The 19,846-nt window shown below is 40.9% G+C and overlaps 1 protein-coding gene and 1 long non-coding RNA gene across 6 annotated transcripts in view; one reads left to right on the top strand and one right to left on the bottom strand.

Moving 5' to 3' along the window:
- The window catches only part of LOC123585549, a 253,585-nt gene extending 242,930 nt beyond the window's left edge, over positions 1-10,655 (top strand). For 4 of the 5 annotated variants that reach the window (XR_006706278.1, XR_006706274.1, XR_006706276.1 and 1 more), the window contains one exon: positions 7,678-9,063. This is a non-coding gene — a long non-coding RNA (uncharacterized LOC123585549). Of the gene's footprint in view, positions 1-7,677; positions 9,064-10,322 lie in introns of those variants that run through there. The other variant, XR_006706277.1, reaches the window with a different exon arrangement.
- The window catches only part of TNFRSF11B (TNF receptor superfamily member 11b), a 29,332-nt gene continuing 18,356 nt past the window's right edge, over positions 8,871-19,846 (bottom strand). The window contains exons 2-5 of the mRNA XM_045453842.1: positions 19,050-19,419; positions 15,108-15,299; positions 12,306-12,530; positions 8,871-10,085 (exon numbers count right to left, since the gene is read on the bottom strand). Of these exons, the coding sequence (XP_045309798.1) occupies positions 9,697-10,085; positions 12,306-12,530; positions 15,108-15,299; positions 19,050-19,419 (1,176 nt within the window). The 3' untranslated portion in view covers positions 8,871-9,696. The remainder of the gene's footprint in view (positions 10,086-12,305; positions 12,531-15,107; positions 15,300-19,049; positions 19,420-19,846) is intronic.

The raw sequence follows: 19,846 nt of genomic DNA, 5'->3' as shown, positions 1-19,846 counted from the left end.
CCTCAAATGATCACACAAAATGGTTGGGTGCCATCCCTCATGTGAATTTCTCTCTTGCGAAGGAATAGGTTTTAAAAAACACTTGCCTACTATGCCAAATGCTGTGATAGTAACTTCCGTGGGGTGACCGGATAAGCTTCTGTGGTTTTATTCTATCAGTTGTGCAGACAGGGAGGCTGAGCCCCAAAGCAATTACACTATTTAGGAGAAGAGACAGGATTTAAAATTAGGTGCGTCTCACTTCCAAACCCTTTTTCCTTTACTGAAGGTTCATTAACCCACGTGGGCCTGCTTCTGAGAAAGACAACTACTCATCTGGAGGTAGAATTTGCTCTTATTTTTCTTTTATTCCAAGACCTGATAAGATTTTATTTTTTCTAGAACCTTTATGACGACATTCCCTATTCTTTAAGTGTGGCTTAGTCAACAGAGCATATTTTCAAATAATTAGGAGAACATACAGTGCCAGCTACACCCAAGTGCCAGTCTGTTGGCTTTAAGTTTTTTTATACCCAGTCTCAAATCCATGGCTTGGATTTAAACAGAAATTTATTCTGGAGGCTTTAGCACAGCTTACTTCTTTTGCCATCGCCTCTTAGTAAGCAAATCCTGGATGCTTTCCTTGCCACGAGTGCTTAATGGCAGAGTACATCTTGTCACCATCCAAGGCAGATCCTTTTGAGTGGCATATTCCCGTGGCTGGAGGGAAAAATACGATCCAGATCCCACAAAAAACAGATGGAGTTTTCCATGCAAAACCATTACTCTTGGATTCCTGGCTAGTGGATTTCTGTTTTTCAAAATTGTGGGGTTTTTTTTTTTTCCTTCTTGACTCTTGCTGTCCCTCTGTTTCAGGAGTAATGTTTGGTATCTCAAGCTTAAATCCAAAGATGTAATCGAGATAGACCATTGGAAGGATGTATAAGACTTGAGATAGCTATGACTAGGTCAGGCAAATATTACACCCAGCCCAAGTAGACAATAATAGAGGTCCTAGTAAAAGAATGGTGGATGTCAGGGGAATTCAGCTGAAGTAGGCTTTTAGGAAAATGATGATGATATGATAACTGGGTTATTGGGATTTAATGAGATGATGTCTGTAATGGTCTTAAGTGTAGGGCTCTGTTCCTCACAAGTTCTCAATAAAGGGCCCTTCCTGTGAGTACCAGAGTCAATGTAGAAACAAGGGCAAATCAGATGAATCAGTGACTTCCTAGCTTTTGCCTTTATAGAACATTGTTTCTCAGAACCTAAATGGATTCAGATCTAACAGGAAAGCATTTCATAAATTGTAGAGAGTATTATTATTGCTGTTGATATTATTGCCATGACATCAGCATCAAGGGAGACAGTTAAACTGTCAGGTGTGAAGTGCAATGATAGTTACATGCACAGTGGGATTAAACCCACTCCAAGAGAGAAAACTGGTGGTTCCCCATTTTCGTTATGAGAAGCACAAAGTTAAACAAGAATCTTGATAGGACTGAGGAGCTCTGAGTTCTGACAGCAGCTGTGCAATTTAATTTCTTGCAGCCTCATTTGGATCCTCAAGGATTAGATACAGTATTCCCCAAAATTTCCCAATAAGAGCTCTAGCACTCCAGTCCTGACCCATGACTCAAAATTCATCCTGGGTGGATGCTAGGGAATGTACATTTTGAACAAACATCCCAAGTGATGCCTTTGATTAGGTCAGGTTGATAAACACTAGGATGGAACAATCTATAAAGGCCACCTACTCTAAAATCCCAAGAAAGTAGGAGTTTCTATTAAAGACACCATTTTTTACCCAATCTCAACGTCAGAATGAGAGCTGTTAAGTCCTGAAATTAGGTTCCATTGGCTGTGTGTGTGTGTGTGTGTGTGTTTATGTGTGTGCTTGTGTATGTGTGTGGACATGTGTGTATGTGTGTGTGTGCACATGCATGTGTGGTGTGCATGTGTGTACATGTGTGCATGTGTGTTGGGGGGAATCACTATAGCAATAAGATGCTTTAAAAATGCTTAAATCAGAGGTCATCACTCTCCAGGAGGGTTTAGGAATGGCTGGACAAGGCAGGAGGGATAAACAGATGACCTCGTGTTGTCTTTCAGAAACCTGTGATTCCATGAGAACGACACAGGTTTTATGCATGATCTGTCCTGTTTACCTCCTCTTGTCTGAAGTCAGTGAGTCATGAAAAACCAAAATTGCTATTGAAATGTCAATTTGGAAGAACGTCTTTGTTTTACTTAGAAGGATTTTTGTGGAAATATGACTTAAGCTTTTGTGTCTCAGAAGATGAGGTGGATTTCCCTGGGAAAAGACTCAAGAAAACCCAAGGAAATAGGAGACTTATTTTGTATTAAATATTTGGAAAAAGACAGGAATCTCAACCCATTAGTCATAACCAAATGCCCAGTGATGGTGCTTCGCCTCTGATGACTATCCTGGAAAGATTAATGATTCTTTACTGTGACCTTTCCTTTCCACTCTGGGCTCCCACCTGCAGTCTGAGTTGCCTATTTACCTCGTGGCTGAACTGTTCGAATGGTCGGCTCTTCTGGTTTAATAGTCTCTAGCCTATCCCCACTCCAATGCATTCTATACACTCCTGCCACAATAATCTTGAAATTCTGTTCTGCAGACATCAATACCTTTCTTAAAACTTCAATGGTTCCTACTGTGTTTATAAGTAAATATTATGAAATTGAAGATTATCAGAAGGATAGAACCTCACAGTCATTGCAGTTAGCTCCCCAAATCCAAATACCTTTGTCTGGCAATCAAGGACAGCTTATTTACTCTATATATTAATCAGGACTCTTGTTTATGAATTACAGAATCTGGCTTGGGTGAGAAGGGAAGGTCAATGGTTCATGAAACTAACAGGAAGAAAAGATGTGGCTGGAACCAGGGGCTTGAACATCATCAGGCTTCTTTGATTGTGTCTTTTTCCTAGTTCTCTCTGATAGCTCCCTTTCTCTGTGGCCTCTGGCAACTTTAGGCTCACACTTTTATAGATTTTCATTATACAGAAAAAAAAAATTGCCTTTAATTCCAAATGCAGACATCCTAAGGAAGGTCTCTCACTGAATGCCCTGGTGTAACAATGAGAAGAGTTGGGTGCACAGAAACAGAGGCTGTTATTGTCAGACCCCATTGGAACTATGTGGTTGAGTTGGGGGTGGGGGTGGGAGAGAGCAAAAGAAGGTGGTGCTGACCAGACTAAACCAAAGAGTTCTGGGTAGATAAAGCAGTTAGTTTTACAACCCACAGTGTGCTATAATAAACTTCTTTGAGCTTATTTTATTCTACTCTTTGAATTTTTATATAAACTACATGAGTCTAGACAATGTTTCCTCAACATGTTGTGTACATTTTAGCCACTATGGCTTTTCCAGTACAATTCCTTATGTCTACATCCCACTTCCTTCTCTCTGCCTAGATGTGACCACAAGACCTAGCTGAAGTTACTGCTTCTTGGCCTGCCCTGGGCTTCAGAGATGACATTTGATGAATGTGCCATGTTTATGCAATTCAATTGGTACTAAGTATATATCATCTGGTATTAGAAATTACTCTGCCACGTGTATATCCTGTCTCTCCAACTCTCTTAGAACCATCTTCAGGACAGATATGTTTAAACTCAGCTGCAGAAATAATTGCTTCTGGTTATTATTACTATTAAATTCCTGTTTTATAGTTTCCTAGGTTTGAGGAAAGAGAAATTTGGAAAATAACAGCAAGAAAGTCAAAGAATTAGAAATTATAGTTGTATTCAATATCAACAATCATACAGTAATTGAACTGGTGTCAGCCTCTGTTTTGAGCTTTGATCAAGGGAAGATAATAGTAAAAGTTTATCCCTTAGATTGAGTTTGGGTATCAGTTAGGAAACATCTCCAAAGGCACAAAGTATTTTGAAAAGAAGCTACTTCCAGGGCTATCAGTCTCCCCATTGGCAAAGAAAAGCATAGAGTTTTCTGTTCTCAAAGCTCTCCCTTTCTCTTACACCGATTTCTACACCCAAGCATAAACACTTTTGTGTTTGACAGGGATGGTTTCACCAATAGCAAATTAAAACAACCCAAAACTATGCTCCTGGGAGCAATGATGGCTTGCCACTTTATCTCTTGCTTAGAACTGGGTATAAAATTGGCACGCCTGGGTAGCTCAGTTGGGTAAGCATCCGACTTCAGTCCAACTTCCTGGGTAAGCTCAGGTCATGATCTCACAGTTTGTGAGTTTGAGCCCCGTGTCGGGCTCTGTGCTGACAGCTCAGAGCCTGGATCCTGCTTTGGATTCTGTGTCTCCTCCTCTCTCTGCCCCTCCCATGCTCATGCTCTCTCTCTGTCTCTCAACAATAAATAAATGTTAAAAAAAAAAAAAAAAAAAGAACTGGGTATAAAGTGCACTGTATTGAGTACTATAATTTGGCACTCAAAAATATTATTTTCAATGAATTGACAAATTAGATTTTCAACATATGAATAAAATACTGGATAGTCTATTGAATAAGATACTTAATAAAATAAGTGAATAGAAAATCCTGGTTCATAAGTAAAAACTTCATAGAATATTTTACATGACCAGTCTAGAATAAGGATTTCAAAATTATTTCTCAGTCTGTATTCTTTAGTCCACAATACTAATCCATCAAAAATACTTCACAACTGGTGTAGGTTTCTGGATGAACAAGGGGACACAGTGTGTTTGTACTCATGAGGATAGTTTAAACTCCCACCCAAACTGTCATATCAAATTTTTAAACAACAGAATTGACCAGTTCTAGCTTCTTCCTGGGAAGAATGTAGAGATATGGAATTAGTGTTGTTCTCAAATTTATGACAAAAAAGCAAACTAAATTCACTTTCATGACTTAAAAAAAAAACCATTGGCTCTACAACACCAAGAGTGAACCCTAATGTAAACTGTGGACTTCGGGTGATAATGATGTGTTAGTGTAGGTTCATCAGTTGCAACAAACGCATGAGTGTGGTGGGGCATGTTGATAGTAAGGGAGGCTGTGCATGTGCAGGCCCAGGAAGGATGTGGGAAATCTCTGTACCTTCCTCTCAATTCTTCTGTGAACCCAAAACTTCTCTTAAAAAATAGTCTTAACTTAAAACAAACAAACAAGCCAACCACTCATGAGAGACCTGAGGTCACAGAACAAATATGGCCCCAAATCTAAAAAGAGATAGTGATTCCAGGGAGAGAAGGCACACAAATATGTGCTTCTCTGGGGGGTAGATGCAACTGAACATGAATCGGAAGAGCTCAGCTAGGATAGCTCAGAAGTTGGTTAAGGCTATGTGTGGGCTGGTGGAATAGAGTGGAACGGGGTGCTGCAGAAACTGAAGGGGTCTGCACCCTTTTTGTTGCTTTGCAACCTTGGGAGCTTCTCAGGTGAAATCAGAAATTGGTCCCCATACATGGAGAGCAAGGGGAGACTGAAGAAAGACACAGACCACTCTAGGTGGTAGGTGTCAGTCTTAATTAGTAAGAGAATTACATACAAGGCTTGTCTTGGGTAGTTGTAAGATGAGTAGATCTCTGCACCTGCCCGCCAGATCCTTAAGGTTTATATAGAGGCCTTAATGGGGGATCTGTTGTGCATTCAGTCCAGATGGTCCCAATAACCCATTGCTCTCCTGGGCTACCCTAGAAATGGCTCCTAGTGTGGGAATGGTGGGAAGAACGTATGTTCCAAGGACAGGGGACTAGGTGAGGAGTCTCCAGTTGCCTTCTGTTCAGCTCTCAGGTCAACCAGTGATCACAGCCACTTGATGACCTCCTTCAGCACTTTTGCAGGCTCTTTCTCCATGAACTCCATTGAGCACTCACAGAATAGATCAGAATGAACCAAAGATCTTGAAGGGAGGGGCAGTAGCCCTGTAGGGAGAAGTAAGACCCCCCAGACAGATGAATGAAAACATCAATGTAGCAGGGGAAAGGGAAAACTGGCTGGTTCTGGTATGTTGGTCCTGCCCACTCATTATAGCTGAGGAAAGAGAGCAGGATGTGAGGAAAGTCTATTCTTGGGACAAGGGGCAGAATTAAGTGCAGCCCACAATCAGTGAACGTCAAACGACAAGTAACAGCAAAATGCTGCTGGGCAAGGGATGGGAAAGGAATAAGAATGTGCAGACAGAGCATTTTTTTTAATGTTTATTTTTGAGAGAGATAGTGTGAGTGGGGGGGGGGGCAGAGAGAATGGGACAGAAGATCCAAAGTGGGCTCCAAACTGACAGCAGCAGGCCCATTGTGGGGCTGGAACCCACAAACCATGAGATTATGACCTGAGCCGAAGTCCATGCTCAACTAACTGAGCCACCCAAGCACCGTGTTTTGTTTGTTTGTTTGTTTTCAGACAGAAGATTTTTGAGCAGCAGCTCAAGAGGAAGATCTAAAACTCAAACAAGCATTGCCCTGAGACACATCCACCACCTTAGAAACAAACTATAGGAATTTGAAACCTCTGATGCACTGAGTATCACCATTGCAAAAAGAAAAAAAGAAAGAGAAGGAAAGGGCAGGGAAGGGAAGGGAAGGAAGAGAAAGAAAAAGAATTGGACAAAATTGGTGAATTACTAACTAGATTAATGCAAAGCCTTCCATTACAATTCTAGAAGAAGGAAAGGCATGCCCATATCCAGGTATATAAACTATTTACCCTGATTTCCACTGACCTACTCAACACATTTGGCTTTTAATAAAAAAAAAAAAATGAGACATACAAAAAGGCAAGAAAAAGCCAATATACTACCACGTGACAGAGTAATCATCAGGAATAATTTTCAGCTTTACTATAAATTGCAAGTAATTAAGACAGAGTGGTATTGGTGAAAGGACAGATTTATAGATAAATGGAACAGAATAGAGAATCCAGAAATAGACCCACAGAAATATAATCAACTGACTTTTAGCAAAGATGCAAAGGTAATTAAATGCAGAAACACTCATCTTTTCAACAAATCATGTTGAAACAACCCAAACTGTATGTAAACAAGGTGGGTGGGAGGGCTTCAATACATATCTCACATCATGTATAGAAGCTAACTCAGTTATAAAGGTAAATGTTAATAGTAATTAGTCATGCTAATATCACTGGCCCCTGATACGATGTGAAAAGGGCCATTAACTACGCGATATTCTTCCCCCAGATCCGTAACATTGATCTATTTGTGAGAAAACATCAGAAAGACCGATATTGAGACAGAGTTTACAAAACAGCTCACTAGGGATACTCTACATCATCTTTTCAGTGGTTCTGTAACTCTAAAGTTGTTTTAAAATTGAAAGTTAAGAAATAAAGAGAAACAGACGTGAAGTCATACACCATATCTCCCTTTGAGGATAAGGCTGAGGTAGAGTGAACCCAAAGTAGCAACCAGGGAAGCCCATCAAATTAGCATTTCAGTGATTTATACTTGATGCCATTAACTTTCCAATGTTTCCTAAACCTAGCTGGTGCCAGTGGGCCATTTCATTTTCTGTAAATAGGAACTCTGATGGAAGAACTGGAGCTTCTGAAGGGGAAATGCAAGCTCCTTGCTAACTCATGTTCTGCTGCTTAAACCTTCAGCACTTAATTCCCACGATTTTTTTCCACTTCAAGTATTGCAGTGATGGGGTTCTGATTCTCCAGGTTTTGAGTCTCTTGACTTTGCCTCTGCTTTTTATTTCCCCAGATTTATGAGTTTGTGTGGCATTCACATGGATCTGCCCTTCTGTCAAAGTGGCCATAACGGATGTGATCTCACAAAGGTAGGGCTGATGAGCGCCAACGTCCCGCTCTAAGTCATAGTCATACGTTTGCAGCCTGCAAAATGATGGAATGGAATAGACCCTGTTCACAGCGATGTTCCCTTCTTGGGAATTGCAACTGAGAAGACCGACCCTCACTGGCCATGTCTCTACACCAGTGCCAATCTAGGACAACCAGAGTGTCTATTCCAAAGAGTTTGAAATTTTGAGCTGAAAGATACAGAAATCAAAGACTAGTAGAAAGTGTAGGAACTTCTGCCCCTAAAGGTCCCAGAGTTATTTTAATTCTGTTATTTCTCTGTGGTTTGGATACAGCCTATATTAGTTTTCTGTAGCTGTTGTGGCAAATTAGTACACACTGAGTGGCTAAAAAACATGAATTCGTTCCTTAATAGACATTAATAATACTTCTCTCATAGTTCTGGAGGCCAGAAGTCCAAAATCAAGTTGCCAGCAGTATTATACTCCCTATGGAGGCTGTAGGGGAGAATTTCTTCCTTGCCTTCCCTAGGCAAGGTTTATGGCTCCATCACTCCCATCTCTGCCTCTGTCTGCACATCATCTTCTCCCGTGTCTTTCCCCCTTTATGTGTGTCTTATAGAGATACTTGCCATTGGATTTAGGGCCCACCGGGATTATTTCCTCATCTCAAGATCCTTAACTTAATTACCTCAACAAAGACCCTTTTTCTAAATAAAGTCACATTCACAGGTTCTGGGGGTTCTGATGTGAATGTATTTTGGGGGGGTTACCATCATTGAACCCAATACCCCACCCTTCCAATTACTTCCTCAAACTAAGCAGTGCCCGTTTCCATCACTTGCAACCAAAAAAAAATTAGTTTAGGGTCTCTCGCTGCTAGCCATGACAGTTGTAAGTGGTTTGTACCACCTGTATACTAAGCTTGACTTCAGAAATTCTGCAATTTCAATGTAGTGTTACCTTGGAACTTACTGAAAGTGCAAGTTTCTGCCTTCCACCCCAGTTTCTCAATAAAGTGGTCCAGGAATCTGCATTTTAACAATTCTCAGGTGGTCCAATGAGAAAAGAACAGGAAAAATTACGAAGGCTCAGACCCTTTAACGTCCAATTCAAATAAAAGCAAAAGGAAAAGCAATGAAAAATAACTTGAAAACTTTAATGATATTGTTTATATAGTAAAAACATAAAATCTTTTAAATAAGGTACATTCAATTTCTCAGAGCATCTAATATTCAGATAATTTATATTTCATATACTTTCCAACATTAAACAATTGACTAAGTAATGCATTTTCTAAAAAATGATATTACAACTTATATAAGTAAAAGTACATTACAAAAATACTCCACACAGGAAGGATGGCAGTACTTATTAAGAAATGCTATAAACTTTCCATTAAAAAATATATTTTATCTCTCATTTGTCATAATTATAAACAGAATATATATTTTCCTTTCTAAAATTGTCTTACACAGTTTCCCCTTAGGATGATAGTATGTACAAACCTTATATCTGAATGAATATAAATAGAAATACTGTAATAGTGTTACAGATATATTAGTAACTTTTACAGAAAAAAAATATGGCTTTCTAATAAAAGCCTCTAGCACAGCTGAAATCTCAAAGCTATTTAAGTTAGACATTCCCATATTTAGTAAGGCACAATGGAATCTAGTTTCTTATTTCCAGTTGAATTACTGCGAGCAGTAATAAGGGAAAATATAGTCAGTAGATAGTGGACCAGATCTATCAGTTGGATAAACCATTTGGGGTTTACTGAACTTTTGGGGGAGATGTTAGTTCTTTCTCCACACCATTGTTTCTTTTTGTGCCCTGTGGCCAAATCTAGTCCTTGGTGATGAGAAAGAAATCATTGCACCCCCGTCAAGTGCCTGAGAAACAGTTTACTCATTCCTTGGATCTGGTCTATGGTGAGGAAATAGCCCAGTGACCATTTCCGGTTATAAGCAGCTTATTTTTACTGATTGGACCTGGTTCCCTATCATTTCTAAAAATAACTTCTGATATAATCTGTACATGGTGAAGCTGTGAAGGAACCTGATGGTCTTCTTCAGGCTCTGAGTGACCGTTTTGGGGAAGTGGTATGTTTTCAAGTGCTTCAGGGCGTGCATCAGGGCCTTCAGGGTGTCTTGGTCGCCATTTTTTATTCTCCACAGGCTGAGCAGCTTTAGAATCTGCTCACTTGATTTGCATGTCTTCACTGTCTTCTCAATGTCTTCTGTGGTGACTTTCTTCCCCGGCAAGCTTTCCATCAAGCTGCGAAGCTGCTCGAAGGTGAGGTTTGTGTGTCCGAGGTGCCGCTGGACGCTGTTTTCACATAGGTCAATATCTGTAGAAAGCCAAAGCCCAAAGAGATGTTCACATAATGCATACTCCAAGGCCACCGCCACAAAACTACTGTGAGGCAAAAGAAGGTTCTCCCAGAATTTCATAAATTTACTTTAAGGATAACCTTCTCCTTCCTTTTTATGGTGGCAAAGGAAGGTTAAGTAATGCTAGTTATTGGTGAGAAATGAGTTAAATATTATTTCTTGTTATAAATGATAATATGCTTTATGTATTCTAGGCATCCGACAAAGCTTTGTGAAAAGCCCTAATTTTGGAAATGAACAGTAAAATACTATAAACGCATCACTCTCTGTTTTCTAAGAAAAATTAAAACCATAACATTTCAGAAAAGTAGAAATATAAGTATTCAAGTTAGCAATTTTGTAATATAAACTTTCACTAGTTGATATTTGATATACACCCCATTTGAAGAGTTAGGTGTGACGAATGGTCTTTAAAATAAATAGCACCTGAGGATTACTACACAGAAGATCTGAAAACCCACTAATATGAGGACAAAGAATGGTAGGATCCATATGGCCTAGAGAATAATTTGGTAACGAGCTAGGACATAAACCTAAGAGGGAGTATCTAACATTTCCATTAATGACATGAGTCATTTACTGTCTGTAAGCCCTAAGGCAAGTCAGTTCATCTTTTGGGGATGAAATGTCCTTATTTATGAAACAGAGAATGTGGCCCCTTCCAATTCTAACAGTCTCTGATTCTGTATCCCACCCGCTCACCGCCCCCCCCCCTTTTTTTCCTGCTTCGGGGCTAATTATACTTTCAAAGAATACATTTTGTTTGCCAAAAACAGAAGAAAACTTTACTCTTTGCTCAAGTGAAAGCATTCAGCTTTCAAAGATCTCAGTGTCCTAAAATCTGCTGCCTCAGTTTCAGATGGTGGAGGCTTTTCAGGAAGTGTAGGACTCCACGGTCATCTAACTAGTGACAGGTAAAGAGCAGATGGGTTTCTCACTGACATCGTCTGCATCATGAAAACCTTCTTCCTTCTTTCAGGCATGCCTTCCCAATGCTAACTGAAGTCAGAACTCTTTCCACTGTGTATCCTAAAGCTTATAGTCTACACTGGATGCAGCTTCCTTTTCCCCTTTGGATTCTGTCCACACACACACACACACACACCCCATGCAATTTCTTTTATTTTCTTTCTTTCCTTTTTTTTTTTATTCATTTATTTTGAAAGAGAGAGTGTGTGTGCGGAAGGGGCGGAGAGAGGGAGAAAGAGAATCCCAAGCAGGCTTTGCACCATCAGTGCAGAGCCTGACGTGAGGCTCAAACACATGAACTGTGAGATCATGACCCAAGCCGAAGTTGGATGCTTAACTGACGGGGCCACCCAGGTGCCCACATGCAGTTTCTAAAGAAGATTCTTTATAAAACTTTAAAACATGAGAGCACTTGGTTTTCACCAGCCCTTTTCTCTAAGAAGCCCCAACATTTTACAGACCTCATCTCATTAATCCTCACAACATATGCTATTAAAATGGTAATTTTAAAATAGGCTATTTTGTGAGGATTAATGAGAGGACATCTGTAAGACACTTGGAGGCTCTCCGGAGAGAATTAACAAATAAATACAGCATAGCTTCTTGGTGGAAATGAAAGAGAAAATCCAACGTGTCTAAAGGACATCCAGGTAGGACAGAAGGGATGCTAATAAGACTGCTAAGGGATGTGGAGGTGCGATTCCTGAGGTCCAGTATTTGACATGAAATGTCTCTCACTTTAGAGTGTTCATACACTTAAAAAAGAAGTTGGGGTATGAAAAAAGAGGGGTGCCTGGGTGGATCAGTTGGATAAGCATCCGAGTCTTGATTTGGGTTCAGGTCACCATCTCGCAGTTTGTGAGTTTGAGCCCCACGTGGGGCTCTGCGCTGCCAGTGAGAAAAGATCCTCTTGGGATTCTCTCTCTCTTCCTCTCTTTCTACCCCTTCCCTGTTCTCACTCGCTCTGGCTCTCTCAAAATAAATAAGCTTAAAAACAAAAAAAGTTGGGGTGTTGAGGAGGTGAGAATGCAGGACTGTTTTAGGGATAGCTTCTACATAATCACTTAGTGAAAACATCTTTAATCCAAGAATAATTCCGAAAGGCAAACACCATCCACACGACTAAACATGTACATTGTCTTCTTCTTGTTTATGATAAATGAGTGTCTTTGATTTCTGATCAATCTGCTTATTTCAGGCTACCCTACCTTGGAAGATCTTCTTGACCATATCTTGATCTTTGTTTTGATGTTTCCATAACTTCAGTAGCTGGAAAGTTTGTTCTTGTGAACTGTATTGCCGCTTTATCTTTTCCACACTCTCCGCATTTACCCTGGTGCCAGGCAAATTGTCTACCAGGATGCTAAGCCAGTTAGGGGTGAATTTTGTAGGAACAGCAAACCTGAAGAATGCCTCCTCGCACAGGGTGACATCTAAAGGTGGGAAAACGAAGATTTACTTAACAACTGGATTCTTGGAAGTCTAGTGGACAATAAATAAATAAATAAGCCAGCACCATAAGGTTTTTCAAAATACAGTATGTTAAAATGTGAAATTTGAATAAAATCAACCCTCGTTGGCTGGTCTTGGTAGCTGAATGTCAACCCAAATGGGCTTATGTCCTTAGGGCATTTGTGGGGGATAGTTTAAACAAATGTCTAATAAAAATATTGCTATGAATGAATTGTAGCAAACATTCTAATGTACACATTAACATTTAAAAAAAATTTTTTTAGTGTTTTTTATTTATTCTGGAGAGAAAGAGAGAGACAGAGCACAAGCAGGGAAGGGGCAGAGAGAGAGGGAGACACAGAATCTGAAGCAGGCTCTAGGCTCTGAGCTGTCAGCACAGAGCCCGACAAGGGCTAGAACTCAGGAACCGTGAGACCGTGACCTGAGCTGAAGTCAGACGCTTAACTGACTGAGCCACCCAGGTGCCCCACATTAACATATTTTAATGTAGATCTTAAATATCCTATTAAAGGTTTAGTTAGCAGCCACAGGTTACTTCAAGATCAATGTCAAAACAAATATAATTACTGTCTTTACGGGACCTGGAAAAGCAATCTGGAGTAGTATTTTGTTTTCTACACACACATAAACACATAGTTTACCTTTAAGAATAAGGAGGGATATAGATGTATAAGCATATATTCCGTGGGAAAATAAGAAAACACAAAAAATATGTCATTTAGAAAAGAGGTACAATGGGGGCACCTGGGTGGCTCAGTCGGTTAAGCATCCGACTTCTGCTCGGGTCATGATCTCACAGTTTGTGAGTTTGAGCCCCGCATCGGGCTCTCTGCTGATGGCCCAGAGCCTGGAGCCTGCTTTGGATTCTGTGTCTCCCTCTTTCTCTGCCCTTCTCCCGTTCACTGTCTCTATCAAAAATGAATAAACGTTAAAAAATTAAAAAAAAATTTTTTTTTTTTAAAGAAAAGAGGTACAATGGCCTGAGGGGGGTAGAATCTGTTTATCCCAGGGATTAAGCGTTTGTCTTTGGATTCGTCAGACGTGGGTCTGAATTCTGACTCTGTCTCTTCACCACCAATATTGAACCTGAGCAAACTTCACCATGTTTTCGTAAAGTTTAAAGCTCATGTAGCAAAGGTACCCAGCACATACTAAGTGCTCAATGAATGATAAAACTAAAAATTAGGGGCGCCTGGGTGGCTCAGTCAGTTAAGTGTCCGACTTTTGATTTCAGCTTGGATGTTGATTTCATGGTCATGGAATTAAGCCCCACATCAGGCTCTGCACGGAGCATGGAGTCTGCTTGAGATTCTCTCTCTCTCCCCCCCCCCTGCCCCTCCCCTGCTCATGTGTGCACACGTGTGCACACTCTCTCTCTCAAAAAAAAAAAAAAAAAAGATTTAAAACAAAAAATTAGAAATGAATGAAATAAAGAAAAGAGAATATAAAAGTTAGAAGTCACTCCTCTTGTCCCCCTTTCCCTCGTTCCACTGTTTGACTAAGAAAGCAGAACAGCTGAATGATCTGTCTAAGGTTCTGACTCCATGGGGAAAAAATGCTGGAACGGGGTTGGAATCTTAAATGTCTCAGCCCCATTCCCATGTTCCGTATTCTTCTGTGTCAGATAAAAAGATGCTGAGGGAGAGTCGAGCTGGTTAAATGCCGAAAGGCAGGTCATCGTCAGTGTGCCGCACCCTCCGTGGAAGGTCTGACATTAGTCTAGTGGTAAGAATGACAAGGTGAGGACACCATCCTGATGAGCGTCCTCACCAACATGGGATGCATTCGCATGAGCTTGGAGTTAGTGACCTTTCATGAATACAGAGTTTAGGACAACCAGAGGAACTTAGAAACTCTCTGTGCCATATGGCAGTATGCCATAACACCATACATGACAAAGCCGATTTTGCATTTTCTGATTTGTTACCGATTTATGTCATGGTGCCTCTTAGCTGTCAATTTTTATTCTTAAAAGTGATAAAAATGCATGGGGCGCTTGGGTGGCTCAGTTGGTTAAGCATCCGGCATCGGCTCAGGTCATGGTCTCACGGTTCCTGAGTTCAAGCCCCTCAACGGGCTTTGTGCTGACAGCTCGGAGCCTGGAGCCTGCTTGGGATTCTGTGTCTCCCTCTCTCTGCCCCTCCCCCGCTCACTATCTCTGTCTCTGAAAAATAAACGTTAAAAAAAATTTTTTTTTAAAGTGATGAAAATGCAGAACTTCCCAAAAACCTCTACAATTTGGACTGCTAGTTTGGCCTTGGACATAATCTTTACACCACCCCTTTCCCCATGAGTAAGGTTTGATTCAAGTGTGAAAGGCAGAAAGTCAAGTTTAGGAGTGCGATCATGACATGGGGAGACCTCTGGAGAGATTTTGACTTAGGGTGTTAGCAGCCACGCATAGAGAACAGAGAACAATCTTCTCTGGTTAACATTCAAGAATGGGAAAACAGGAGTTTCGCTAAGAAGGGAGCCAAAGGGTCTTGTATTCAATTCAGAAGCGGTACAACAAGGCTGACCTTTTGAAATATAATTACCTATTCCACATTTTTGAGGCGATTCACTGTTTCCAGAACACACGTTGTCGTGAGTTGCATTTCCTTTTTGAGTTAGAAGGAGACCAAATGCACTGCAGTTTGTGTGTTTTCTACAGGGTGCTTTAGATGACGTCTCATTCGAGAAGAACCCATCTGGACATCTCTTGCAAACTGTATTTCGCTCCGGGGTTCCTACAGAAAATACCAAGCAATTCAGCACCCTCTTCCCAAACACTTTTGCAGCAGACATTCTCTAAATAAAGACAGTCTTGGAAAGACTTTTCACTTGGTTTTTACTGCTACTATTATGTTGCACAGACTTGAGGCATTTTGATTTTTCCCTTCATTAGACAGAGAGAACAAAACTTCTGCAGTTAGTAGCCCCTCAGGCTACAGCCCCTCCCATCCCTGTCATCCAAACACAAATGTGTTTTGCTGTTACCTACAAAACAGGAAACAAGAGGAAAGGAAAGAATAGGGGTGTTCATCTGTCCTGCCTGTGCGAAGCATTGGTAAGGTCTTGTTGTCAACCATAATTCTTCACACATTTCTGCTGGAAAATCATGAAGATAACTGCTGTGTACCTGCGGTAATGTCATTCTTTGAGATCAGTACCCACTGAATGCCATGTCATTAAATTCCAAGCGGTGCCCACTGAAGTTGTCTTTCCTGAATCCTAATTGTGAAGCAACGCATAAGTATGCTAACCTTGAGAAGTAAAAATTTACAACATTATAATAAACTTTTGAAGGTGGCAATAAAGTTGGTCAGTGACTCCAAAGCTTAAGACTGCAGTTAAGCTACACGGTAAATGGGAGATGATATACCGTTTGCTTAAACTATTGAGTTTTAAAAGAGCACAGTCGTTAAAATTTCTGGGAAGGGTGATTGCAAGGGCAGTTTATTTCATGGTGGAAAGATACTTGATAAGTTTGGAGAATTCACTGATTAGAAAAATTTCAACCAGTCAACAACTAAAGATAAATACCTTCAAACCCTTGGCTCTATTATGCGTGGCTAGATTATACATTATAGGGTATTTGCATATGAAAATACCTCCATCTAGTGTAAGCTAGTTGAACAGATTCAGACTTCAATATTCAAATGTAGCTTTTCCAGGCCAATTCTGGCTCAGGGGAGATAACAAATACAAAAGAGACACCATGAAAGCTACAGAAAGTTAATAAATTTCATTTATTAAAAATGCAAACCTCCCACTTCATTGTATCAAAACCAGAAGAGAGAAAGAGAAAGGAAGGGAGGGAAGGAGAGAGAGAGAGAGAAAGAAAGAAAGAAAGAAAGAAGGAAAAAGAAAAGGAAGGAAGAAGAAAGAAAAAGAAGGAAAGAAGAAAGAAAGAAAGAAAGAAAGAAAGAAAGAAAGAAAGAAAGAAAGAAAGAAAGAAAGAAAGAAAGAGAGGAAGGAAGGAAGGAAGGAAGGAAGGAAGGAAGGAAGGAAGGAAAAGAGCAAAATGATTTGGCTCTAGTTTTAGCTCCTGCCTCTTCTAACGGGATTGATGATGATGCACTGACCAGTAAAAATGACAAAGGGCTGGCAGGAAAAAAAGAGGAAGGGTCAAACTACAAGCCCAAAACTTTCACATGCCATTTCCATCTTTGCAGTGACATCGTGTTAGGAAAAAAACTTACACAGAGGTCTAATTTTTTAAGTACTTTCTTACTACACCTCTCCCCTTAAGTGGGATCCAGCTCCACACCAGTTCCTACAAAATCATAAGCGGAGGTGTTTGGGCGAGAATTCCATGGTATTCTTTCATTGCTAACACACTGGGAATCAGTGGACTTGGCCATCTGGATCCAAGTCTCCCTCTGCCAACTGCCACATGTTCTGGAAAGCAAACTGCACGAAGAAGAATCTTGTCATTCTTCAGATACGTGTTGAGGGCTTGGGTCTTGCCATGCATCCCGATGAGAAAGTCAAAGATACAAGACATTCTTTCAGGTGATGTCGCCTGTAAAGTTCTTTAACAAACAGAATCCAAGACTAATGGAAGTAAATGTTTCTTAATACATTTGGAGGCCTTATGTAATGGCCTTCCTGAGCAGGACTTCCTTCTTCTACCATTGTTAGAGCTTTATGGAAAAATAAAGATTTATCTATCTAAGTAAATGATTTTGCCTTATTAATATCAGTGGAAATATAAAAGGTATAATCTGACAGGCAAAATATGAGATACCATAATGGGGAGAGGAGCTCTGCTTTCCAGTTAAGGATGTCACCATTCCAGCCATAAGGAACGGCACAGGAATTACAGGACTCACAGACAGAATAAAGTCAGTAAAACGTGGAGAGGAGATGATCTGACTTCAAAGCAACAACAGCACGGAATGGCTAATACTCTTTGGAATACCACATAGTCCTTCCTTCTCTTCGGGCTGGAAACCTCTTATATTCCCTGAGGAACTGCTCCGTGGGTTTTCAGGGAGGGACAGGTAAATAAACCCCATGGTGGTGCCACAAAATAAAATGTGTATCTGTGTCTAACTCTTCTGACTGAGTGCTGACTTCATTCCACAAACACATTTTCACGCTTATGTGAGAAAATTTCCTTATATTGCCATTATTTCCCAAACTTTTCTAGTTTCCAAGCTGCATGGTCCCTGCTTAATTAATTTTCCTGCATATGCATGCAACTTACTGAATTGAATTAAATGGATTTGTTTTTGTTGGGTGAGTTTTACCCCCTACAATTTGGCTTAGCTTTTGAATCCGAAAGAATCATCTGATAAAAGCTAGGAAGTGTCACCAATTTCTCCCTCAAATAGTCACGCTGGAGACATTTTAAGGGACACTCATTCAGTGTGCACCTCCTACAATTGTTGGTTTACGATTCACAACTTAGGAAACGAAATAGATTTCAATTTATGCATGTTTCCTATGTATGCCTTTAAACCGAAAGTATTTGCCATCCAGTAATTTAGGCTGTGTGTATCACAACTTCTGAACGTTAAAATAATTACAAATAATTAGCATCCTCTAAACCAGTGATCCTCAACCTCGGGCAGTTTTGGCATCCAGGAGACAACTGGCAATGTCTGGAGACATTTTTGGTCATCACAACTGGGGGAAGAGTGCTATTGGCACCTAGTGGGTAGAGACCAGGGATACTGCTAAAGTAAGGGAATATTCTTAATTTTCCCAAGTCACTCGAGAATACACACTACATCGGAAGCTTCATGAATGTGATAGGGAAAAATGTAGGTTGCAGCTTTAAAAGATTCAATGCACGCTGGTCTTAACCTACGCTGTTCAAAATGCAAAACGAGAAAGTACTTTGTTTGTAGACAAGCACTTACTCTTGGCTTGACAATCTGTTTTGTCTCAGATAAAGAATAAGCTCATTTTAGAGATGCTGCTGGTCTTTACCCTCACAGACACTCGACTCCCACACCAAGGGAAGAACTAGCTTCATTTTTAATGATGAAATGCATTTCCCCTAACCATTCTCATTTTTTACATAATTAATTGTAACTGCTCATTGTTAGCACTCCAGAGCCTCATTAATATCAGTCTAATTACTCTCTTGGTATCAATTATCATTTCTGATGTTTGTCAAAAAGCACAGCAGTCTGAAGCTGTCCATGCTGAAGGGAAACATAGGGGTATCATATATCAGCTATAAACAGTGCAACTCACAGTGTGTCCCCTTTAAAAAAGAGCAATCCATCACGCATCTCATTAGAGGGCAGTTTGCCACACTTGAGATTTGTCACCAAATTGCCCCAGGGTGGCAAAGTGTTCCTCCAAGAAATGGTCCTCTGGCAGCAATCCAGACACATAGCACGTACCGAGCAGGTTCCATTACCTTTGCAATTTGCTATCCTATAATATCATCGGGGCAGAAGTGTTCCCTTAAACCTTCGCTACTACCTGACTTTGTGCCATCTCGTTAATTTTGCCGCGCGCTGAAAGCCAATGCGTACCAGCGTGGAGCACTCCAAACCCGGGGGGGCAGCTTCTGTGCTTCAGGCAGAACTCAACCTCGAGGTAGCGCCCTTCCTCGCACTCGCACACGCGGTTGTGGGTGCGACTGCACTCCTGCTTGACGTACTGCAGCTCCTTGCACACCATTGTGCAGTACAGACACTCGTCACTGGTGTGCCACTTGTCTGTGTAGTAGTGGTTGGGACAAGGCGCACACACGGTCTTCTGCCTGGCCGTACAGTGCTGTTTTAGGAAGGTGCCGGGAGGACATTTGTCACACATCAGCTGACGCGAGGTTTCTGGGTCATAGTGAAGGTACTTTGGAGGAAAGGTTTCCTGGGTGGTCCATTTAATGGAGATGTCCAGGAACTAGGAGAGAGGGAAACGGCGGCACATTAGCACGGAGACAAGGTGGCTCTTCGGGGCAAAGGCGCCGTCAGACTCCAAAAGTCCTTTACTACATGAAGCCTCATTATCTTCCTGCCTGCAGGGCTGCACCACACAAAGTAAGTTCAGAAGCCATGATTTTTGCCTCCAGTAGCTTACTCTCAAAGGCCAAGATGGGGCTGGCAACACACATTATAGTAAGCAAACCCAGGCTCATGGGTGACAGGAGGCTTTATCTCCCTGGGCTTCAGGATTATGTCTCGATCAGTGAGTTGGATGGATTAGTGGTTCTCAAAACAGCTATGCCAGAATCTCCTAGACTCCCCGATAAAATGCAGACTCTTGGCACTCATACTCCTACTGCCCATTCAGATTCCACGGGTGTGAAGGTGAGATCAGGGGGCTTAAA

This window comes from Leopardus geoffroyi, chromosome C3, assembly GCF_018350155.1.
Source record: "Leopardus geoffroyi isolate Oge1 chromosome C3, O.geoffroyi_Oge1_pat1.0, whole genome shotgun sequence".
Classification (NCBI taxonomy): Eukaryota; Metazoa; Chordata; class Mammalia; order Carnivora; family Felidae; genus Leopardus; species Leopardus geoffroyi.
This window is presented reverse-complemented; position numbering and strand designations above follow the sequence as displayed.